The sequence below is a fragment of the Paralichthys olivaceus genome, chromosome 20, assembly GCF_024713975.1.
Source record: "Paralichthys olivaceus isolate ysfri-2021 chromosome 20, ASM2471397v2, whole genome shotgun sequence".
In the NCBI taxonomy this organism is placed as follows: domain Eukaryota; kingdom Metazoa; phylum Chordata; class Actinopteri; order Pleuronectiformes; family Paralichthyidae; genus Paralichthys; species Paralichthys olivaceus.
In genome coordinates, this window is record NC_091112.1 from 9,242,691 (window position 1) to 9,268,426 (window position 25,736).

Here is a 25,736-nt window from a genome sequence, read left to right on the forward strand (position 1 = left end):
CAAGCATTTTAAATAAAAGGGAAAATATATTATTTATTCAGGTAAGTTTTATTGATCAAACTGTTTTATATAAAGAAAAATGTAGCATACGCCATGAACTAAAAGTAATTGGTAATAACCAATGCATTTTATATTGATCTTCTTGTATACATATCTTCTTGTAGCCTGTTTCTGTGAGCATAATACAGTAACCTGAAGGGAATCTCCTTGCTTTGCATAAATACATTTATAATGAGGGGAGTGAAGCAGACAAACAGTGCATTCATGCAGCTACCACTGCTCAGCCCCTGGCTCGCCCAGCTGTGGGTGAAGGAAGGTGGTAGTCCCCAAACAAACTTTGTGCAGCAACTGTTATGACTGTGTGTCACTGAAAAACCTTCGACCCTATGACCTGGACTGTTGATGATATTGAATCCCTCTCTCCACGCACATTAAAAATGTAGCTGTATGTTGGATAATAGTATTTGACTGCATCCTCGTGGCAATCCACTAGAGGGAACTGTTATACAGGTTTTTACAAAAAGCCAGTCTCTTGTTTTCTTTAATTTTCTGCTCTGCATCCATGTGGAAACATTTAATAGATAGTCACAGTTGTTATCGATATGAATCATTATCAGGGTCGATTCATATCTTTTCAAACTTTTTTAACACAAATCTGGGGCTCACCAACAGAAGCTGCATAATGATTAATTTGTGGTTCTATTTTAACATATTTAAATATTCAATTTAAAAAGCAAAGATATCATTTAATAAGCATAATGCGTATTAAGCTTATTTTCCACATGTTTTCCCATTTCTTGTCAATGAGAATCCTACACATCCAGTCCACCGTGAATTAACTCCCACATAGTTGATTCTAACACTTTTTAAGGGTTTATGTAGCTCCACACTTTCCAGTTTCAAGTGTTTTCCAGAGTTAAATTTACATTCTGAAAATAATAAAACATTTAACTTTATGCCAGAGTTCCTTTTTCAACTCGTGTTAACGTAATACGTAGGGATTAGACAATAACTGTGTAGTTACATTTTTCTTTACTGGGTAGTTTCACTCCTTAATGTGTTCAGCTGTCTACACTGAAAAAAAGAATTAATTCCCTTGAATGATCTGGTAATTTGGAAGTGAAATCGAATTGTTCCTGAAATAAAAGGGATTAAATGCGATGACATATTCTGCTGCAAAAAAATCTCAGAGGATTAAAATATCAACTAATGTCATACACACAGCTTTGTCATAACATTTTATGAAAGCCCTGACATTCAAATTCAACTATCGCGAGTTCTCATGAGACCAGTTGCAGAAGTTGTGAATGGGAAACCACAAGTCTTCACGAACAGTAACTAGGAGGAGGAATGACAGAGGAGATTAAGGCTAAAAACAGGTTGTGAATGATGCCATTTTAAATTGAATTTGAGTCGGTGTGAGACACCACAGGAGCTGTATGGAGGCTTTTTGTCTGTTGTTTTATGTGTTTGATAAATTGGTCACCAGCCTCTCCAATGATAATGGATAATCCCCTGAAACTCCAGAAGTATTTTGTGGACTCAAACACTTCACCCACCCCTCCATCGGCAGAGAGCTGAGTAGATAATGAGTGAATTCTCATCATATGGCTATAAGTCTAGTATTTGTCTGTTACAAATGATCACGAATGACCCAGATCACATCTTGAAGATAAGATAAGATACTTATTACAGCAACAAAAGTTAAAATGAGGTCGACGAGAGAACATGTGAGCCTACTTCCTCCTTTCCTTTGTATTTGAACATTTTTAGGACTAAGATTTAAGGAAATAATAGGACATATTTCAGTGATGGATGCTGGAGTGAGCAGGTTTGGACTCATCACAACATCAACTAACACATGACAAATACAAAACAGAAACAGGATGTAGTTCATATGTCAGGAAGTATGGTAATATATTGTCAAAATAAAAGCACATGAATCTCAGAGATAGTCCAAAGAAAGTGGCAGTGTGAGTGAGCCCAGTGCAGAAATAAAGATCTCAGAATAATGAGATCATGTTCAACATTTGAAGGGACAATATTGCGGCCATTTTTCATCATCACATACATGAAGTTAAGGGATAAATGGTGGGACTTTACTTGGGAAGTGGTGTGTGTGTGTGATTGCTGTTGGTTTGACAGCAGCTAGGGGTCGCTGTGTCTGTGTCTGACCGGTGGCAGTGATCAGATAAGAGGCTGAAACACTCACATTCCCCTGCAGTTCACTTCTGGAGCCTCGTCTGTAGTGATGGATTGTTCAGAGGAGGTTCAGTCTGTGTGTGAGGAGCCCTGCGCTCAGATGGAGCTGAAGAAGGGGATGTCTATTTTCATTGATGTGAGTAAAACATGTTTAATAATCCTTACAGGAAAGAAAAATGACTTTAATATTCATTACTGCTGCTTACATTTTGTTTTTGTAGTCATCCATAGCTTATCAAAGCAGGAAAAAATTAAATGTACAACTATTATAAAAGCGTTTTTCTATGTATTTGGAGAAAAAGATGCATTTTTACTTTTCAAATGTGCGTGTCAGTGATTTATTTCTTAGAGGTTTTGTATCACCTCAGTTAATGTGGAACCCTGTTGTGTATGCAGGGTACAGCCCTGTTGTAAGGGATGAATGAATTTGACAAGCCTGACCTTTAATTTAGCCTCTTGTTTTCATAGCCTGGTCATCCATCCATATGTCGTTGTTCAGAAGCAAATACCAAGTCAATGAAATTCTTGACTTTTTTCATTTCTAATGCTAAAACCGATTTCTTTTATTTTTTGTTTTTATTTATGCCATGTATGCATCATTATAGTTTGTGATCTTCTCTCTCTCTCTCTCTCTCTCTTTCTCTCTCTCTCTCTCTCTCTCTCTCTCTCTCCATTTCATGGCACTGCTTTGTTCCTTGGGTATTTGCCACCTAATTATATTAAACCCATATTTATCCGCACTATGTTATTAAATTCAGTGTCTTCACCATGAACGTGTTTGTGGCTCGGGTGGATGCTCACATGGGAGATTTATATGAAAGCAGGAAGTCGTGTATAGATCACATCAAACGCCTCACTGATGTTGACGTATGTGGAACTGACTGACAGGGAGTGAAACCCCCGTCATCTTCACAGATGAGCTGATCGACGGCCTGGATTCTGTTATTTCTTGACTTCTCCCTTTACAAGTTTCTGCACACTGGCTCCAAAAGAGTCATTACTCCTGCCACAGGTTGTGTTTCCATATCTTCATCCTTTTGATGGTGTTTTGGTGCCAGAGTTCCACTTCATTAATGGATTTAATAGAGGGAAAATAAATCCATTCCAATTCTGGGTTTGATTGATTAATTGTACTCATTGGATGTAAAAGATTAAACAAGATGGAATGAGACAATGAGACCAAATCATAGGTTGTTACAGGGTTTGAAACAGTGATGGTGTTATTATTATCTGAATCATCAATGTAACACATTCACGAGCAGGAAGATGTATAGATGAGTAATTGGAGAGCTGGAGAGCTGGAACCAACATTTATTTCCATTGTTGATTAATCTGCAGATCATCAGCGACACAGTGAATAATACTTCACATTATCATCAAGCCTCAGACAATCTCATGAATTAAATCAAGTCCAAACTTAGTAGAGCACATACCTCTGCCAAGACCCAGCGGTCCCCGTATGACACCACAACCACTCAAGAACCAGATTCTTATTAAGATCTGCTCTACACACTCGTAAATATCAGTCCACTAAACATGCCTGAATATTTTGTCCGTCAAGATTCATGAATTCTTCTCAATTCTTAATCAAGGGGGATGTTGAAAAACGGTCCGATCTCACAATGTTAAAGAAAGTTTTTCCTGGATCTACACCGAAATCTTATTGGTTCTTTCCAGACCTGTAACACATCCTTACACCAAGTTTCGAGGTTATCCATTTAGTTGTTGTTTTAAACAAACTAACGAACAAATGTACAGGGGTGACAACATAACCTCCTTGGCGGAGATAACAATAGTCCAGAAAACAAAGATATTTAGATACTATATATTATATTATATCTTTACAGTATAAAGCTGGAAAGATCAAATATTTGGTATTTTTTTACTTTAAATTTGACTTCAATCTCCATGAAAACAGTTGGTGATGAGACTTGTTGATTAACTAAGCTATTGATCGTTACAGTTCTACGACAGAAAATAAAGACATTCGATTTGGGACATAGACGTGACGATTGATTGTTTCCATGTTGCAATTAACAGTGTTTTCGTTCCTCTGCCTTCATTCATTCCTCACACGGCCGCTCCGCACTGTGGCCTCGTACAGATAAATGAAGCTGTGCTGAAATCGACTGACTACTGATGAGAGTTAGATGTGGATAAAAGATGAGTAGAAACAGAGAAGCAGCAGGTCTGTAAGGATGTTGGACAGAAATGAAGTGATTGGCAGAAGAAATTTAGAGAATTATTTAAGTCAGAGCACAGGAGAGACGGCCAAGTACTAGAGAACAGTGGGTGTAGTTTTTAATTTGCTTCTTTATCCTCATGTCGCACCGAGCTAGAGCAAACCTAGGAGGGAACAATTTTGTTTTCACATTCAGTTTTACTTTTTAGATCTGGCGCATAAAGGATTATAGTCAGATTTCGCCTGCAGGGATGATGTGTAAATACACTCAGATTCTGCTTCAGTGCCAACATCACAAGATGAGAAGATGCTATTTTGAGATGGATGGCTCAACCCTTTTCAAGCTGATGTGGTCATTGCCACTCTGACTTTCATCTCGTCTGGACTGTGGGGCAGCGCTATCAATAATTTAATGACCCACTGCTTTTGAGAGTGTGATCGATGATCCCCACTCACACACACTCACAAACACACTTATTTGAACTTTGATGATGTGAAACCTTTGCTGACGATCCTTCTTTCTTCTCCCTCTTGTTACAGATTTTACGGCGAGCTGATAAAAATGGTAAATATCACACAAACACCCTCATGCATCTCTGGCATTAATACTTTGACGTCTGCACTACAGTTTGTGAAAACAGATGTACAAGTTCCTCAATTAAATTTGGATCATGACTCCATGGCAAAACGCTTTCAGTTTCCATGGAAACAGGAATCTGACTATGTCCACAGAGTCCCAGAATCAGTGTGTAAATGAAGATGGACATCAAGAGTTTTATTAGTTACTTTAATCACTGCAGTCCATTCTTAATATATCTGAGGTTTTAGAGCTGAAGGCTCAACACATATTCTGCTGTTGTTTCACCTTCCCTATCTTGTGCTTGTGAAGTGTAAAAATAAATAAAATATTTGTTGATAAGTAGAGACCGCAGGAGTCTGAATTCAAGTTTCTACCCATTCATCCTGGTCCAACCTGTGAACCTGAATAGTCAGATGAAGACAGTCTAAAAGGAAATGAAATAACACTGTGGATCTCCAGATTTTTTGGCACACAGGCCTTGCATTTTAATTTATTGAGTCTGATTTATGACATCAAGTCAGAATTAAATAAAATTCCTTCAAATTCCAGTGATAGCATTTTTAATCATTCGCAAATATGTTATACGTTCAATCTCATAAAGGAATAATTTGACATTTTGGGAAACATGCTTTTCCAGAGTAAGATCTTAAGAAGAATAGATGGATCAGGATGACAGCTGGATGGTTAAAGTAGAAGCGTATATGTTCTGTCAGGTGTTCATGAGACAGACGAGTAGAAGACGTGTCTAAAGAACCCCCTGTGCAGAGATGCTGTCAGAGCTGCTAATGGTTTTGTGCAGAACCAGGTTTGCCGTCTCTCCCTGTTAAAGTCCTTGTGCTAAGCAAAGCTAACCAGTTGCGAGCTGTAGCTTAATATTTACCACATGAACTCAAAATACTTGGAGAAAAAGATTTATTTGTATTTTATTTTATGAAATATATGATGAAAACTGGAATCCTAAATGGGAACTAGTCATTTTCACTGCATCCACTGCACAGCTGTGGTTTTAGATCCTGTATGAAAATACATGTCGTCTATTTCTCCTGCTGAGACAAATTTAATTTCACACATTTAAATGTTTTTTGGATCAGGAACAGGGATTATGTTTAAACTGGCATGTTAACAGACATCATTATGTCACACAGCTGTCCTCCCACCAGCAGCCCTCATTTTGAACATATTTAATATAAATGACCAAAAATAGCCAATTCAGAATTCATTATTCACGTGACATGACATGCTTCATAATTCAAATGTCTCACGCCGTGAGTGATTTCAGTTCTCATCATGCAGGAAAATAAACAACCATCACACGTCTTTGTTTTTTAGTGTTTTGCAAACAGCAACATTTATATGTCAGGTTTGTTCCCAGATTATTCCTGAGCTCACTGTGAGTCACCGTGTGCTCCATTTACGTGTGTGTATGTGTGTGTGTGTGAGCGCCTTTGTACATCCTTCAAAAGGGGCTCATGCTCACATCATCAACTGTGACATGACATTCATACTGAGCACCACCTCCAGAGCAGGTCAACGGTGAAAATTTAAAGATCACCACCTCACATCACACAGGGAAACACACTCGTGGAGCCTGGAGGCGCACTGAAATTCCCTAATGACATGTTATTGTACCAGTTTGTCCGTGCTACGGACTTCCAGTCCTGTCATTTCTGTTTTCTGTGATACAAATAAGCAACATTATAGAAACTGGTCACTTGGCCTCGCCGTCTGCTGCAGTCCTGACACCTTGTTGACATGCTGCATTTGTGCTCTGTCCCCAGACGATGGGAAGCTTTCCTTTGATGAATTCAAGGCCTACTTCTCTGATGGAGTCCTGACAGCTGACGAACTGCAGGAGCTCTTCCACACGATCGATACCCATAATACAGAGTAAGTCAGTTAATGTGTTCTCTTGGGATAAGCGTGAAGGAGGAGAGGTCAACCATGTGGATGAAATGGAACTGCAGAGGCCATTCCTTGCTATTCGGCAATATTATAAATATGCTTTAGTGTCTCTTACATAAACAGTGAAACATTGTTTGACGGATGGAAATATCAGGTCAACACTGTGACAACTGAATTTGTCTCCAACCAAAAAGGATTTGTCAAATATAATAATTTACTTAGATTTTGCCGCAGCTCAGTTTTTGTCTGCCATGAAAAAAGTCTTGACATGTTTTCAAGCCAAACTGGAAACACTCCCCAGGCTTAAGTTTTATAAGAAATCTTGTTTATGCTTGTTTTTTTTTAATCATTTTTTTCTAGAGAATATAATGTGAAAAATCACAAACATCCCAAAAGTGACTCTTGACTTAAAAATAAAATATTTAAAGGAAACTTTGCCACACGCTCTGAGGAGACTTTTCTATTTATTCATAAGCTCAGTATGACGGTGATATGAAGATGTGAAGTGAAGCATTGTGGGCAGTGGACTGTGTGTCTGTCCCTCTGCAGGACACAGGAGACTCATGTCAAATAAATGTCTCCGTTCAGCTGTCAACCTGTCGCACATTTTTAGATCTTACATGTAAGAATTTCAGACAGGCTGATATTACAACACTGCAGTACTATATTATAATTATCATTATTATTATTACTGCTGGGTATATCATCAGCTCCCATCCTCCTTATTCAGTCCTCTGTTATCAAACATTTTGTTGAACATATCACGACAATTTACTTTCATGAAATTGTGAATTTCCTCTCCAGGGGATCAATCAACATACATCTTATCCTATGTGTCTGTATTTACTTTTTTAATTCTTCGTCCAATTTTAAAGCACAATGTCATTGAAATAGATATAATATAATATATTAATGAACCCCACAATTTAATATTTTATTAAGTGGTTGTGGTTGATGTATATTATATTTACCTCAGCAAGTATAATGTTTTATTAATAAGCACTTTATTAATTATAGAGTACATCACTTTCATTTCCACGTCCCTATTCTTCTGATCAAGAGGCTCAGAAGAGGAAATTCTAATTCCCACCATCAGCACTTTGCATCAGATCTGACTTGAATCCAAGGTCTTATTAAATCAGTTACTGTGTGTGAATATTGATCGCGCCCTTTGTGTGGCCTTGTTATGTAGTCAGTCTTCAAGACTGCAGTTGAATCCTGTTCACAGCCACACAGAGGAGGCAGGGAGAGCAGGTCATTTCAGCAAAGCCAACAACATTTAGAAGAATGACAGAGGAGGGTTGAACATTTGCAGCTACGATATGTTAGCGCTATTTCTATTATATGGCGGGGGAAGATGAGAATTCTGTCATTAATTGTGCAGAGGTGTTTGAAACTTGAATTATTATTCAACACAACCTGAGAATCTCATTCTACAGTTTCTCAATCAAAGTGTCAAACTCTGGGTGTGTTCAATTCCCCTCTGCATCACTGTCAGTAGTAACAGGCACAACACACAAAGTCTTTCAGTGAGCAGTTAAATCTTCATGTGAGTCAGGAGATGACCAAAGTCATTAGTATTCATGTTGTCATGACCATTAGGTTTTAAAGAGAGATATGTGATTCTGGATCAAAGCCTTGCTAATGTGTTTATACTGTTTTTACATGCATGTATGAACCACAGTCAGTTTTTAGACTTTATTTAACTTTTCAGGCCAAAGACAGTAGTAATACAATATGTGTAGTAGCTACTGTTCAGTGTAGTGTGCAAGGATCTCTGACCCATGTTTGGTCCATTGGTAAATAATTTATCTTAAGATGTCAAAACATGCAAGTTTCTTTCAACACAAAAGTCAGAGTTTCATAATCTCAGTATAATATCTAACCTGTGCTTTACCTCCTCTGTTCTGGGCTCTCATCGTGTGGCTCTAAGTGTTTTCTCCTGTTTGGACCAATTGATCCCTGCAGCACTTTACCCTCTTGTGAATGACAGCTGCAGCTTGTGTGGAATAGAGTTAAAGCCAGTGTAATTCAGCACTGTTACACACACACACACACACACACACACACACACACACACACACACACACACACACACTCAGACCTCCTCCCTGAAGCACACCCATGCACAGACATTCATCACAAACAGCAAAAAGTTCTCAGGGGTTTCTGTTGAAGAATTCAGTGTCTGGCCTCTGGCTCACACCTCTGAGGGCAGAAAATAGAATTTAACTTCTTATGACATATTTTTACTTGCCCCCATTCGTCATAACTCACTCATTTACCAAATCACAGTCTACAGAGAAAATTGCAGATAAGAAAGATTAGTCTGTCGCTTCCGTTAACCTTGGAAACATTTGTTTTTAACTCTGTCAAAGAGGGGATGTTTCATTGGCGTTACACAAAAACTTCTGGAAGGATTATTTAATGAAACTTGGTGGAAGGATGAGGTATAGGTCAGGGAAGTACTGCATATATTTTGGTGTGGATCCGAATGAGGAGACGGATCCAGGACTTTCTCCCCCACTTTATTTAATATGTTTTTTTGACATTTTCCTTGATTTTGCTGTGAATAATTCATGGATCTTGATGAAAAAAAATCAAAATCCAGATCCAAATTTACATGTGGTTTTACAGTGTCACTGAGACAGAGTGCCATTCTAGTTTAATAAATCTTGTTTTATCTAATAATCTCGCATAATTTGTCTTTCAGCAACGTGGACACTGATGAACTCTGTGGTAAGTTTACACTTTATCTGAATAAACTCTGAATTTCATGAATAAGAGGCTTTTCTGTTCTGCTTGATTTATGTTGCTTTACCTTGCAGTCAGCAGCACCGTAGACTCAAATGCTATTTGACACTTTGCCAGCATAAGGAAAGAACCATGTTAGACGCGGTCACATGCTCTATGACCAAACCCCTGCAGGCTGTGTCACTGAGGTGTCACACAAATGCTGCTTCACCACAACACCTAAAGCCCTGTCCGACTTCTTTAACTCACAAAATGTTTCTGTCTTTTTTCGTCCTGCTGTTGTGAAGAGTATTTCTCCCAGCACCTCTGTGAATATGAGAATGTCCTTGCCGCCTTAGAAGACTTGAATAAATCCATACTAAAGGCCATGGACAAAACCAAGAAGGTAAGATCTGAATAAGAATCTGATGAACCAACACCATTACTCTAATGAAGCTGCATATTGTGTCTCTAATGTTATGTAATGGCATGGAGATGATTGTGTCTAAAGTGTTATAGAATGAAACAACACTAAAATATATTCATATTCCTTTACATCCCTGTACAACACTGATAACACACACACACACACACCTCCACACAGAAAACATCACACTGACATCTCATGTCGCGCACATAATGAGAATTTGAAGGGATGTTTGATTTACTCGCTGTGTGGCATGAGCTTCGCGCAAAACTCTCCCAGCATGCTCCTGTGATGCCCAGCTGGCTTCCTCACATCTCCCATTAGTCACATTTCCATTACAGAGCGAACAAGGACGAGCCGAGACTCATTCATGCACTAATTAACCACCGGAACAAAACGTGTTATGATTCTTTCTGCATTGAAGCCAACGTAGACAAGGAAGCAAATGGGTTACTGAAGAAATGCACTGTGATCATTTGTGAAACTGCATTTTATCCTCTTGATCTTAGTGTAACGCTGTGACATTATCAGAGAGGAGATAGAGGAGGTAAACGATGAGGACAAGAAGCGGCTCACTCCATCTGCAGGGAGAGCCTCTTTTTCTTTCTACCACTCACTCTCTGCAGTGTTTCATGTGACACATGACACACGCTGTGAAGATCTGCCCTGCTCTCGTCTCATCGGGGCTCCGTTTGGGAGTCAACCCACTCATTTGTCAGAGGTCGATTTTCATTAGCAAAGAAACAAGGTGACACATGTACACATCTAACTTCTGCAGTAACTAGAATGGCACGCAGTGGAGCACATACAGCACCTCTGCCAAGGCCCAACAGTATCAATTCAATCAAGCTAAACCACATTTCACACACTTTTCTCTAATTGTGTTTTTCCTCAATAAGTGCCAAGTTGTGATGAGGTGCGACAATCAAATTAGGCCTCAAATCATTTTGTGTTTTCCAGGAGAATATTTAAGAGCGGGAAGTAAGACAGAAAAACAGCACTGGACCATTATATTTCTCCCATTAACACTCCTGATGTTGTTTCCTCACAGACACACAACCACAAAATGGATATTTGAGCTCAAATGAAAATAAATCATTCTGCACAAATTGAACAGAAGTGATGAGTTATAGACCAAAGCAACAAATTTCAAATCACATCACTACACCAGACTGTGTAGAGACAGGATTTCACACCGCTGATGTCTCCTCTGGAGCCTTTTTAAAGTGCTTACTCCTTGAAGCCTCACTCTTAGTTTCCTCCTCTGCGGAGCGAGTGTGAAGCCATAAAACATTTCTGTGACCCTGAGTCACAGCACGAGAAAAGAAAAGAGGAGAAATGTATAATGTGTTGTATTTCTCTATTGGCTGAGGGAGGAGGAGAACGGCATTAGTCACACACTAAAGCCCAGTTGTCTCTGAATTGTACATGTATTTGAGTGGGTGGTCTGTGGCTGTGGATGTGTGAGAGGGGGCTGGCTGCATGTGTGTGTGTGTGTGTGTGTGTGTGTGTGTGTGTGTGTGTGCGTTGTTGAGGTGTTTCTTTTTGTTGCATTTGAAGATTATTCTGTTCTGTGTGAAAAACAGCCCTGATATTCTGAATTAACGAGATGAATTAAAAAATATCATACCCCCAAATCCTGTGAGAAGCTCTCACCAGTTCTGGAGCTACGGTTGTTGCTGCTAATCAACCCTCTGACAGTGCTGTGTGGTTACAAGCACAGTGTCAACAGAGGTAAGAGACTTAAAGTATCTTTAAATGTCTCAAACCCAAACCAAAATAAAACTGGATTAAACTAAACAGCCCTGTTTTTCTGAATAAACAAGATTATTAAAATATTTTTTATCTCCAGTGAATGCAATATGCTTTCATACCTTCATATTTAACATCCACATATTTCATAGCAGGTCTCAGGTGTTGCTCATGTGCACATAGAGGATATTTACTGAATACAGACAATACTAATAATGCAGAAATGTTTAATTCATCACTAAATTGGGTTTACTACACAAACTAGTACTTACATTCAGATGAGGTATTACTTCAGACTGTGTATTAAGATGGACAATGCGTCTCCACTTCTTCACAAAAATCTGCAGTAGTGATCCACCAATGGCAAATCAGTCTCAGCTGTCGATCGTGTTTCACACTTTTTTTAAAGCATCAACCAACTAATCAAAACCAAACTTAGAGGAAAAGAATAACACTTAATAAGAACAATATCAGATCTACCTGAAATGACAGAAACTATCTTTCCATCTTTCTCACTTCTGGGGACTGTCACATCGTCCATCTTTATATACAGCCCATGGCAAAAACAAATAAGCTCTGTTAAACTAAAAATCTAATTTAGCAAATCCCTGGTTTGAAACTAGTCTAAACTTTCTACGACTCTATCTTAGTGAGGAATTTCTGAGTAGCTGGTGCAACCCAGGTCCCAGTTCTGCCAAATCCCTGACTGTTGGTTTGTGATAAAGAATTTCACATTTTCTCACAGTTGAGATAATTGACATTGGATGGTTTGTGTTCAGGATTTAAAAAATATTGAGCTGATATCATTTGGCAGAGGTAATGTGATTTTAATCTTAACTACAGGGCTCATATAGTGGGATCTGGGCATCAGTGTGGGTCAGAGGCTGAATTCAAGGCTCTGTCTCCAACAAACCATTCATTTGACATTTTGTACGACTGAAAATGAAACATGAGGGGAAAAAAACAAAAGAATCAGGCAGACCATAAGCTGTTTTATTGGACACACACACACACACAGGTGTAGATCACAGGAGGTAATCTATGCTCACATGGGAGACAGGAGACTGACCTTTACCAGTTTTATTGTGACTCACTCTCTCTGAGTGAATGTGTGTGCTCTTGTACAGATATCTTTGTGAGGACCAGTTAGAGCCTACAACCTACAGAGTGAGGACATGTGTGTGTGTGTGTGTGTGTGTGTGTGTGTGTGTCCGTGCTACACCTCAACAACTATTAAACATGGAGCTTTTAAAATCGAACATCTTCCTTTAAAAAATGCTGCAATTAACAAAACACCAATGCTGCAATTACCAAGAGACCAAAACAGTCAAACACATTCATTTTATTTGCCTCAGTCTCTCAATCTCTCTCTTTTTCCCTTTCTTTCTGTGTCTCACACATTTCGGTTCATTCATCAGACATTCTCTTATCTAACTTGTATTTGTGTTTCCCTTTAGAAATCTATTGTTAATTGAGCGCACAAACACGGGTATACAAACAGTAAACTGTGTTGTGCCGAGCATCATTCACTGCGCTCTGATTTAATCTAAAACAACACTCAGCCTCCTGCTCTGGTCCAGGCACAGCAAATGTTGCCTCCTCAGAAAGCCAGTCAGTCTGGTTTACTCATAACGTATTGTTTGCTTTGGAGGAAATTATTTCTTAGATTTTGATTGAAGGTGCAGCTGATTGTTTCACATATTTGCTTTTATTTTTAAAATACTTTTCAACATAATATAATGTTTCTGTCACAGAAAGTAAAAAAAACACCTGAGTTTGTTCATTAAATCTGCACTCAGCAATATTTTTATATTAGGACTAAATGATTAGATGATATCTGTAGTGAATTATCAACATCTGTATTTTAGCATCTTTCAGCACATTATTTTGGTTCGTTATTGCAACTATGATTCTAAATCCACGATAAATTGCATAGACCCACAATCCCAAACTCTTATAATCTTAAATGAACACAGGCGTCATTTAATTAGCAGGGGGTGTCTGGACATTGAGTGATGCTTGGCTGGCAACATGTCACAGCTCTTGTTCTACCCTGTCGTCATTCTTCCTACTCTTATTCTCCTCCTCCTCCTCCTCTTCATCTTGACTGACAGGACTATCAGGAGTCCACCCACCTGGAGCAGTTTGTGACCCGCTTCCTGCTGAAGGAGACGACCAATCAGCTTCATTCGCTTCAAAGCTCGCTCGAGTGCGCTATGGAAACCACAGCTGAGCAGACTCGCCAGGAGAAGTGAGTGCTCTCAGGTCCCTCACAAACACACACACACACAAAATCAGCCTTTAAAACATGAACAAAATCTGTTGTACGGTGGCAACTATAATTACAGTGCCAGGCAACAAGATGGTTTCCTTCCATTTTAATTTATAAGACCACCTGCTCCTCCTTGTCTGCAGATGTCCATAATCCTTTCTTTATTCCATCACTGTGCACGTCCCCTCCCTGTTGGGAAATATAGGCAAATTGAGGACACAAATTAAAAAGCTATTTTCAAGACGTGAGAGAAATGAAATATGAAGAGAGTGGCATAACACACATGACAACATGGAAGATGCTGCTGCTCAAGTCAAAACAGAATCAAGGCATTGATTGATATTTCAGTCTCTTAATCTGATTATACCTTCTACAAATGTGTCTAATTCAACTTGGCTATACTAAGATTGATGATTAAAGTCTTTGCATGACAGTTCAATGAATAGAATACATGACTTTGTGTGGTTGAAATAATCCTCTTGTTTAACTGACAATGAAATAATGAATTCTGACCCTGCAGCTTTTCTGTGTGTGAGAGGAGTGGATCATTGGATCATTGATAATTAAACCTGAGGGGATTCTGTGCGTGTGTGTGTGTGTGTGTGTGTGTGTTTGAACGTTTGATCGGTCCGTCTATATGCAGAATTTAGGCGTGCCTCCTCCGGCGTGCTTGGTTTCATTAGTGTTGCTGGCTCACCAGAGTGCACAAGATTACATATACAATTGAGTGTGTGTGTTCCTGGTATATTTAAAGAACAGATGATGACGCACGTCTTTTTGCGTCCCCTCTCGTCACCTGTTGGCTTGATTTCTCACTTTAGCTGCAGCTTCAACAGCTTCACAGTGATTTATTTCAGACTTCTGAACCCAACATTCTCGAGAAACAGCAGATTTATCATTGTATTTGCTCATTAGATCAGGAGGCCCCAAACCTTTCCGGCCCCAGCCCCCGTGCCAGAGAAATGTTAGATATGTTTCCTGCGATGCTGTAAACTAACCTGCTGTCATCATCACCTCAGGAGTCACATGGAGACGAGCAAAATCAGAGGGCCGATGATTAGCTGCATGTTTTTATTTTCAATAGAACTATTCATAATTTATTAGCTCATATATTTTGATTAAAATATGATGTAAACAATTGTTCTTACATTTTTATTTGATTTGATTTCTGGGAATCATCTTGCAACCCTCATTGTGTCACACGACAGTTTGGGAACCATCATGTTAGATTGTAAAAAATACAGTTCAATTTCCAGCACAAGTTACTAATGCTGCCCTATTTGCTTTCTGGCATCTCTAATGGAAAAAATCCATTAAGCTACTAAAAATTCAACATTATCACCTCTCGCTAAACGAGTGTGTGCTTCAATAGCTCTGGTCTAATGGTGAAACAGTGTCTGAGATAGAAGTGAAGTGACTGTAAAGATTTACCATTGACCATAGGCACCATAGCAGGGATTCACAGTTCATTATTTTCTCATTAGAACAATATGAAGCGATCACAGAAACAATGTTATTTCAGTAAATGTCATAAATTGCAAGCTAATGAGCCATTAGCCCTTTTGGCTTGTATGAACTAGTTTTTTACAGAACAGAATGCAGCTTGGACGAGCGTCAAACCGAACGTTCCACTGAACCACACTCAGGTCAGACTGTATGAACGGTGATGTACTCAATTGCAGTGTGATGCAACTAGCTTCAGGAAATGAATGAACTAACTTTATGAATCTGTGAACCAAACTGAACAGATTCAGATCGGATTCATCAAATAAACCAAGTGTGCAGAGGTTAGAAATATTTTAACTGAGCTACTATTAAGAATAGTTTGTGTTGGTGACATGATTTTGCATTTAAACAGAGGTAGGTTTTTTTGTTCTCTCTATAATTTTATTTTTAGATTGCTTATATATACATTATGTATACATATACTGCCATTATTAGCAATACCTCTATTATTACAATTGCCATTACTGCTCCCTTCGTCTCTGTATTTTGTATAAATACTTATGCATTCCTTCAATACTTTTGATACCCCTGTCCATGTATGTTATACTGTCTTTTCTCATGAACGTTATGAATAACATTTTGGTAGTTTTTCCTCTAGACGAGGGTCAAGGGCAGAGGATGTCGCACGTTGTTAAGCCCTATACAAATTGTGATTTGTGAATATGGCCTGTACACATAACATTTGATTGATAAATGTATTGATTTTGAGTGCAACATCCAGTGCACTGTAAGTCCTTGGATGCTTCACTCAAAAGGGTCAAAAAGCTCTTGGCTACGTAGATTCTGTTAACAATTTGTGAAGGAGGAAGAAATGTATCACATTTTGAGACACCGCTCATGTTTATTTTCATAGGGGAAAACTATGGTCTTGAATAACTGACATTTGAGTCAGAGCGACCTTCACAAACTCCATTCCCTCCCTCTTCTCACCTCCCCTCAATGTCTCTTCCTCTCTGTTTCCCTCTCATGTTATTTCAAAGTGTTACTGCCCCTCGCTCCCAGAGCTGCTGCTTCCTCTCCTCCATCCATCCATCTCTCAACTGCCACACTTGAGAAAGTCCCCTGTGCTGCTGACTGCATTCACACTGCACTCTTTCAAACATCTAGAGGCTCTGGCCTGTTTCTCTAGTGGCTTTAAATAGGCTTCTCTGGTCAGGTATATGCTGCATGTGTGAAGAGACTGTGACAAACCACAGATCTTATCCATGGATGCTTGGCATGACTCAGGCATATGTATATTCTCTGAGATTTTCCTCCTCCTCAGTCACCTCCAGTCTCCTGCTCGAGTTCATTCATCAGATCCTCAATTTTATCCACATCCCATCAACCACCACAACACCAGACACTATCTATGTTACTTATACCACACACGGGTCTAAGCACCAAGTTAATAAACTACAGTAAATTCCCTTTACCCAAAAAGTGTAAATATGAACCAGCTAAGATTGTACGTAAGTAGTACAAAGATACTAAAGTCAAGTCTGAGTGTAATAATTTTGGATGAAAGCCTTTTATGAAGATCAAACATTGGCACACATTTAAAAATTCATGCATGTGAATTCACCTGCAGACACACACAGCGTATCCCCCCAGTCCCCCCGAGGTCTTGTCAGATGTGGGGCCGAAGTACTTGACAGCAGTAAGATAAATCTCAGGTGATGTCACCCTGCGGCTGCACGTACCTCGTCACTGCCATTAGCATCACTGTCAGACCTACATGATGAACAAATATACTGAAAACCAAAGAACAATTTTAAGACTTTCTAAATGTATTCTTAGTCGTGGGACTGTGGGCTTCAGTCACCTGGGAGCCAGCTTAAATAGTGGATAGAAAAAAATATGAGTCGGAAATATTGTCAAGCTCTGAAATATCTTGGTGAAAATCTAAAGTGGAGACAGAATATGGGAATGAAATGCAGTAAATTATCCAATATGCCAGAGGTTGAACTGGGAATTCAAAATATTATATAATGTATTATATGGTATATACATATAAATATACACACACTTATACTTGGTATAATTACACTGGAATCACAGAGTCACAATCTGTTTATGTTTTCAGCATCAGCAGAGACTTGAGTAAGGTTTTTTTCATAGCGGGGCCCATCTGTTTTGTGATGAGCAGTGAACGAGAAAAAGTGCACAGCAAAAGGTCATTTGATGTGAGTTTTACTTCACAGATGGTTTTAATAGTCACGCACTGTGTGTGTTCACAGTCACAACCTTTTAAAGAAGAAACATGCTAGGCTATTGTGATGTCAGGGTATTTATTGTCCTGTTGTGACCCCAGACAAGGTCCGCTGAAGCCAGAGGTGTTGTCCATCCAGTGGTCAGGTCGTCGTTCCAACCGGAGGCTCCAGAGGAACAGCAGCCTGTCGCCCAACAACCCGCTTCTTAGTCTCGTCAACTCAAGTGAGTTGATATGTTCGTTGGTTGTGTTTTAATGTGTTCAACGCACCCTGTCATTTGATGCATCCTGCGCTTCCGTCTATACGTCTTCTTGCTGCTTGGCCAAAGTCGGTGTTTCACAGGTCAGGGAGGGGAGAGATGTGGAGGGTGGTGGTCTTCTTGTGCCCCTGTGTTTCAAAGTGTAGATTTCAGAGAGATTTCATCTGAAAGATTTATCACAGACGTCATACAGCGATGTGACACAGCCTTGTGGGCGTCTTTTTCTCTTCCAGCGTAGGTTTCCTCCCACAGTCCAAAGACATGCCGCTCAGGTTAACCGAAGACTCTCAATTGTTCATTGATGTGAATGTGAGCGTGACTGGTTGTTTGTCTCTATATGAACAACGATGTTATGAACTGACAACCTATCATGGGTGTACACCTCTTCTCGTCAAATGTCAGCCCCCCGCAATCCTCAGTGGATGAGTGGTATAGCTGACTGACAGATGGATTTTTCAAGCCTTCTCCCCATCAGGCGCAGTCCATTTTCCAGCAGTTTAACTTGCTCTTTTACGGACCAATTTTCCTCCATGAGAGACTTACTGTCAGTGATTGCAGAGTGTAGGGCTGTGTGAGGCCCTGTACAGTGAACTGCAGCTGGCCTATAGTGCTTTGGCCTGTAAAGGGCATCACTGAACAGCATTTTCCCCAAATCCTGAAAAAGAGACACATAAGCTGCTTTCAGACCTGCACTGAACCCCAGATCATTTTGTGGAGGGGCCGTTTGTGAGGATGCTAATGTATGAGTGAGGAGGGAGGGGGAGTTTGTCTTGTCAGCCAGGAGGTTTCTGTGTTGTTGAACGAGTCTACTTCTGTGTCTTGTCATGTCCTGACCCAACCGTTTGGACGTCATCCTCCAGAGTTCATGTCTGAAAACAGCTGTAGATGTTTCAAGCTTCTTCCGCTCTTGAGATCAGTTATGAAACTGTATGGATTGTCTGGTGCAAATGAGGCAGGTCCTGCATTTAAGGGAGGGGCGAGCAGAGCTTGTTCAAACACACCACTGGTTTGCTCTCTCTCATGTCTCACTCCTCCATTATGGCTCCAGCTGTGGTTGCTAGGAGATCTTTGCAAACACTGCAGAGCCTCTATAAACTTCGATTACAGGCCTCAAAGCTTTTCCATTGATTCGGCGTGTTCCTGCGTTGCGTAACATAAAAGGAAAGCTTGAAATGCCTTCTGGGACATGTCTTCTATTTAAGTAGTGTCAAACAATCAATGGAGGATATGTGCTTAAAAAACAGTGGATGTATGCAGCAGCTTTCATCCCTGCACCTTTGTTGTTTACTGTGAAACTCCTCCAGGCGTTTATGATGAAGACAGCCAGTGGATGATCCAGGTCAACAGACTGCAGAAGCTGATCGACCGCCTAGAACAAAAGGTAGCTTCCTTTCTATGAACATTTCCCTTATCTCCTCGTACCTGCTTTTTCCCCTCCAGCCTTACCCAGTTCTTATTTCCCGTCTATCTCTCCTCTCATCATCACGACCATCTGGTCTTTACACCGCTTTCTCAAATTAATCACAAATTATGCCAAGTGGATTCAAAACAGTATCAGCTAATTTACTCAACAACACCTTCCCACACACAAACACAGACACATATGTACGAGGAATATGTGGGAAGGCACACAGCTGATATGTGTGTGTGTATATATATATATATTTATCATGTGTGAAATGTAATGTTAATTCTGGGATAAAGATATTTACGAGCCCAACAAAAAAAACTATTCACACAACTCATCAAATCAAAGTATGTCACCTTTGTGTTTACAGGTTTTCAAGCTATTGTGTGTTCAAAGACCTGGATTGTTATTTCCTTCATTATTTGAGCCTCATGTTGTTGTTGATTCTTGTTCTGCAGGAGATCCGTCTGGAGCCTGCTGAGGAGGAGGTCCTGGAGAGCAAATCGGTCAGTTTACTGACTTTCCCTTTACTTTTTCACTGCTTTTCTGTGGCGGCCACTTCACGTTCACTCTTATTCTCAAAAGACGGAGTGGTGCTGAGAGGGAGACCTCGCTGACAATAAGCGCTCAGAGGGTTGTCATGGCAACAGAAGGGATGAAGCTTGTCACAAGTGTTTTTTTCCTCCTCCTTTGCTCTGTCTGTCCCGATCTTTAAACTCAATGGTTAAAACTCTAAATATATTTAATACGATTCTTAAGATGAGGCTCATGTTCAGAGACCAGATATGTGATGTGCAGGTGTGTGAGATAGAGAGACAGAGAGAAAGAGAAGGAGAGAGAGTGCAGTCCTTCACCAATCTATTGCTTCATCACCGCTAAGAACCATATGACACAGTATATTTGCAGTGTAATTCATAACATGTGTGAAAATCTGATGGTTGACGTGACACATTCACACGAAGGCAAATACACAACTCAAGTAAGATTATTGACGAGTTGCTTAAGTTTTGGCTTTTACAGTTTAAACTGAAATGTTGACATTTTGCAATTACCTTAAATGTCTCAAAAATCCCATTCATTGTGTTTGCAACATCTAACACTGCCTCTCACATGAAACACACTGGAACACCAACATAAAAACTAATGAGATAAACTGATGGAAAAGGAGGAATATGAGAAAGATGCACTCAGGAGAGGAGTTTGAAAATAAAACAGGAAATATTGCACTTAAAGTGCAACAATATGAATTCAAAAACCATACAGAAGGCCATAAACAAAAGATCCAGTGAGAAATAATCAAAAGTCGACAATAAAACACAGAGGAGCAGAATCATGACACCAGACTTCAGAAAAAGAGTGTGGTGCTAAAATGAACTCAATTTGAAAATGTAATTTCTTGTTCAGTATATATGAAAAATGAGTTTCCACTGCAAATATAAAACACTGGCTTCCAATCAACATGTTCAAAATACTTAATTGGTTTTGGGGTTGTAGTATCAGATTCAAACCAACAATTTTTTTCATTATCAATTTATGTACGGATTAATTTTCATCAAGTTAAGTTATTGTTATTTAGTTTAAGTTGCAAAGAAACAAAGAAAAGCTCCCAGAGAAGGACTGGTTAGTATCGGTGGTTAAAATGGCTGAAGCCATGATGCAGCGCTAATATTACATTTCACTGTCATGTCACGTCAGCAGTGTGGTATGTCTTAGTGTGTGTGTGGGAATTAATCAAAGCCTAATTGATTTTTACACTGTCTGTCTGTGGGAATACATGTGCTGCTGAGAGAAAACCAGTGATGACCCTGCGATGGTGTGCATGCATGCGTGCATGTGTGTGTGTGTGAGAAAGAGAGAGAGGGAGAGAAAGTTTTTTTTTTAATTAGCCACTGAGAAAGAGTCCTGAGGTGTTTCATCAGTCACACACATCATTAACACACACCCTGTGTACTACAGGCCAACGGGCAAATCATTCACTTCCTGTTCCCATCATCCTCTCTGCCTCTGTCAACAATTCCTTATCAGCCACAGGACATTTTTCTCATGCTTTCTATTGTCATGATGTAACAGGTTTTCTTTGTTCCCCACCGTCCACATCTCTGCACAACCAGATGCTGATGCTGTTTCCCTTTTCGATGCTTTGTCGCACAAGAAATTGCTGCGGGGACATTAGATTATAGATGTAATCAATCTCATAGGGTTCTATTATTCAGTGCAGCATTAGTCACCAGTTTTGTTCTGGTAACACGTTCAGCCAATGTGGAACCCTGCCGGAAGAGTTTTTTGAATCCCCCTCATCTCCGTCAGACTCGCTCTCCACCAGAAGCAAGTTCTGACCCCTTTGTTGCCTGTGTGTGTGTGTGTGTGTGTGTGTGTGTGTGTCTTTACAGCACATCCTGATAGTCCAGAGGCAGCTCTCAGTGCTGGAGGAGGATCTGGAGGAGTTTCGTCAGGCTCTCAGACAGTACATGGAGTGTGCCTGCGCCCAGACTGGATGTCTACAGTCAGTTCTTATTTTCCTTGTTCACTTTGCATCAGGGATTTCTTCTCTTTGTGTTTTTTTGTTTTTTACTGAGGTTTAGAAAGAAGCGCGTGAGAGTACAAAAAATGCAACGGAAAAATAAAAATGAACCAGTCCCCACAAAACAAGAGGTTTAACATTGAATCATATTTAGATCGGTATGTTAGCAGGTTGATAAAATCTGATTTAAAACTCATTCTCATTCTCAAGATGTGTCATCAAGAGAGCAAAATAATTAATGCTCATCTTCAACTTTATCCAAACTTAAGACTCAATGGACAATATGACAGCTCCTCAAAAGTGAAGCCAAAGTGTCTTGATTGCCCCCTGTGTTTATTATTTATTATTTATTTTGATGGTATGTTTGCGTTTAATTCGTTTTTTGAATCTTAAAAAAAAGGTCCGCAAATGATTCATCTGTTAATGAATTTTTATCAAAATCTCGTTTGGAAAAATGTACAATCTTTTGAATAAAATTGAGTAAAACCTAATAAATAGAAACTGAGCTGCAGTGTAATGTACTGTCATCACCTCAGACATGCTCTGGTTTTAGTTTTGTATCCGACCACTACATGTGGTTTCGATACATGAAACAACATTTGCATTTTCGTCATCTCCAGTCATATATTTGAAATTTAAGTTCTTCAGCCATGTCGCCCGAATCGGTTAAATTCAGCTTTAGCAGAGGAAACTGAATCATTTACAAACCAAAATGCAGCCGCCTGAAGAACTGTGTGACATTTACATTTTTGTCTTGGTAATTTCTCCAATTACTCAGTCATGTTAACTCATTTTCAAGTTTACACGACTCTTAAATCTGAAGCAGAACATTTCATAATCATCATAATTCCAGTGTGAAGCCACAGAAAAGATGATTTGACAGATCCATGGTGCCTGCGCTCGGTCTGAGTGCGGAAAACAAGAGGATGTGTTAGGGGACATGATGTCGCACACTAATTAGTGATTGCATGACTTGAGCGCTCTCTTGTTTTGCATTTGGCAGCATCGCAGTGCAGCGACTGGCTAATGAATCACGCTTCATTCTCTATGAATTCTGGGAGCACAACAACTTGTGGAAGAAGTAAGTATTCGCCTGCACCATATGCATCATGACTAATGCACCTTGACCTTGCTCACATGAATCCCAAAATATTTTCTGTACTCAGTGTGAACCCGCTGAGGGGAGGTCTGGTTCCCACTGTGTTTAGAGACACCGAGTCTGTGAAGCATTAAGAAAACCAGACGACCATCACTATGACTGTGACCAGTGATCAGTGAGACCATAGATAAAAGGGAAACTGATACTAGAAACTTTAACTACATTTTTTAATGTATTTATGTCTTAACATGTGGCTACATATATTTTGTTCAAGATGCAATGTATAGTTGGTTATTGCCATACATTCAAAATGAAATTATATATATAAAAAACGCTGCTATACACTTGTTTTTAATTTGGTAACGGATATTTTGATATTAGACATTTTGTGCATCCCTGATAAATAGGAAATCTGCTGCTAAAGATCATAAGTCTACAAACATTAAATCCTTCACAATGCATATACGTTTTTATCGTAAGTGTATATACATGCATGTTTAAATGGTTTAATTCCAAATACTAATGTCTTCCATTCTGATTTTCATCCTTTTCTCCAGCCACCTGCAGACCAACTACAGTAAAACCTTTCAGAGGGGAAACGTGGACTTTCTGGAAACTCCTGAGACCCTAACCACCATGCTGGTTCCTGGTAAGAACATTCATTCATTACAGTCCTCAGCCCTCATCAGCCTCAGGCAACCTCTCACTGCATGCTGTGCAGACAAATGATGCATGAACCCACTGAAGTAAATTTAAAATCCAAGCCACGATGCCATCGATGTAAGAAAATCACTTCATGTTCCCACTCACAAGGGGCGAGAGCGGTGCTGAATAAATTTGTCAGAGCTCACTAAGACACACAAATACACAGAGGACAGCGAGCACAGTGTCTAATTGATTGGGGTCACATCAGAGGTCTGCATCTTTATTTTCTCTTTGTCTCCTCCTCAGCGTCGTGGTGGGTCCTCAACAACAACTGAAATCAGACATGGCCCCTCACTGATCGTCACTGATGAGTGCAGAGAGCAAACGGTCACCTGTCAACATGTCAGGAAGTCCACAGTGGCATGCACACATACACACACACACTCACACACACAGTAATTCAACACAACTCGTGCAGTCATGGTGATAGGAATAGATTTTATGACCTCCACGTTTCGTCATAGTTAGGTGGTAAGGGAAATAGCCCAGCGTCTGTGTGTTTGTCTACACCCCTACATGACGCTCTGACATGTGAAAAGCAATGACCTGATCTGACATTATCACTGTTTTTGACGTGACATCATCTGCAGCCCGAAGTAGATCGTGTGTGTGTGTGTTTCATAGATGACCTTTTGGGGACAAATATCAAACTAAAGACCAGTTAATTGGGGACGGTTTGAAAAGGTTGATTTATGTGTGAGGGCAAGTCTCCAGGAAACGAATGCAGGTCTATGTGATGTTCCCAAAAGTGACCTGTGATGACATGTTTCTTTGTGTGTGTGTGGGTGTGTGTGTCCTCCTGTACAGCTATCTTTGTGAGGACCACTCTGAGCCTACGACCTACGAAGTGAGGACATTTTGGGAAAGTGAGGACATTTTGGCTGGTCTTCACTTTCTGGCCCCACTTTAATGCACAATTTGGGGGTTAAGACTTGATTTTAGGGTTAGGCATTTATTTTGGATGGTTAGGTTCAGGGTGTGGGGCTTGGGAATGCATTATGCCAATGAGTGTCCTCACTAAGACAGAAGTACAAAACTGTGTGTGTGTGTGTTTGTGTGTGTGTGTGTGTGTGTGTGTCTCCCCATAATGTATTTTTAGGTTAGTGTGTAGATAATTAGTAGTTAAGGATTCAGTTAAGAGTGTAAGTCTCCAGGAAATGAATGTAAGTCAACAAATTATATCCTCTGAAGTCATGGAGACGTGTGTGTGTGTGTGTGTGTGTGTGTGTGTGTGTGTGTGTGTGCTCGTGCAAGATAGACAGAGAGGTATAATGAGATATAATTGTTTCAGTTGTAGCAGCTCATTAAACCAATATTCTGTGTTTAATGTGTCAAATTGAGATTAAAATAAATCTGTTGGTCATAAATAAAGACGATATATTGTTGTGTATGTTGTGTGTATATGTGTCTCACTCTTTAAAGGGCGATTGCCCTGAAATATTTGTCCCTGTTTTTTGGCGTCTCATTATATCTCCAAAATGACATGAAGTGTTGTCTGACTAACAGCTGAGATGTTCACATTTGGGCTTTCTTCATCTTCCAGTGTCAGAAATAAAGACTTTTAATCTAATAGAGACCAAATCTAATTGGTCCATTTGCAGACTGAAGACGATTTAATTTAAATTTAAAGTGTTAATTTGTGACCGCAAGCTGGCGAAAGGCTCATTATCTGACTCCGTGCTCTTTTAGCTGCTAAAACTGAGCCACATTCACATCCAGTGTGTTTGCAACTCAAGTGACTGCAAATCCTGCCACCTAGAGAACAAATTACAGAACTGCAGCTATAGGAAAATATACTGCTCAGAATTAGCCTGGCCTTGCTATTGTATCGAGAGAAAAAGTATTTAGGATAAATGATCTTGAATTTAGTGTTTTATATATAATCTGTGGGTCATAATTCCTCAAAAATACTCAAGAAATATTTTTAAAGTCTCAAAAGGTTTTAATCCAAATCCGAGTTTGTCACAACTGAGACACAAACCATGTTGATGTGGTT

General features: G+C 39.6%; 1 protein-coding gene across 1 annotated transcript; it reads left to right on the forward strand.

The window, feature by feature from the left end:
- Positions 1-2,180: 2,180 nt before the first annotated feature.
- On the forward strand, positions 2,181-25,130 carry necab1 (N-terminal EF-hand calcium binding protein 1). The gene is made up of 13 exons (XM_020090554.2): positions 2,181-2,338; positions 4,925-4,949; positions 6,743-6,851; positions 9,580-9,605; positions 9,908-10,005; positions 13,893-14,029; positions 17,850-17,971; positions 19,312-19,388; positions 19,874-19,921; positions 21,806-21,918; positions 22,940-23,017; positions 23,593-23,684; positions 23,987-25,130. The coding sequence occupies exons 1-13, from the start codon at positions 2,252-2,254 to the stop codon at positions 24,013-24,015; spliced, it is 1,041 nt and encodes a 346-aa protein (XP_019946113.1). The 5' UTR covers positions 2,181-2,251; the 3' UTR covers positions 24,016-25,130.
- The last annotated feature ends 606 nt before the right edge of the window (positions 25,131-25,736 follow it).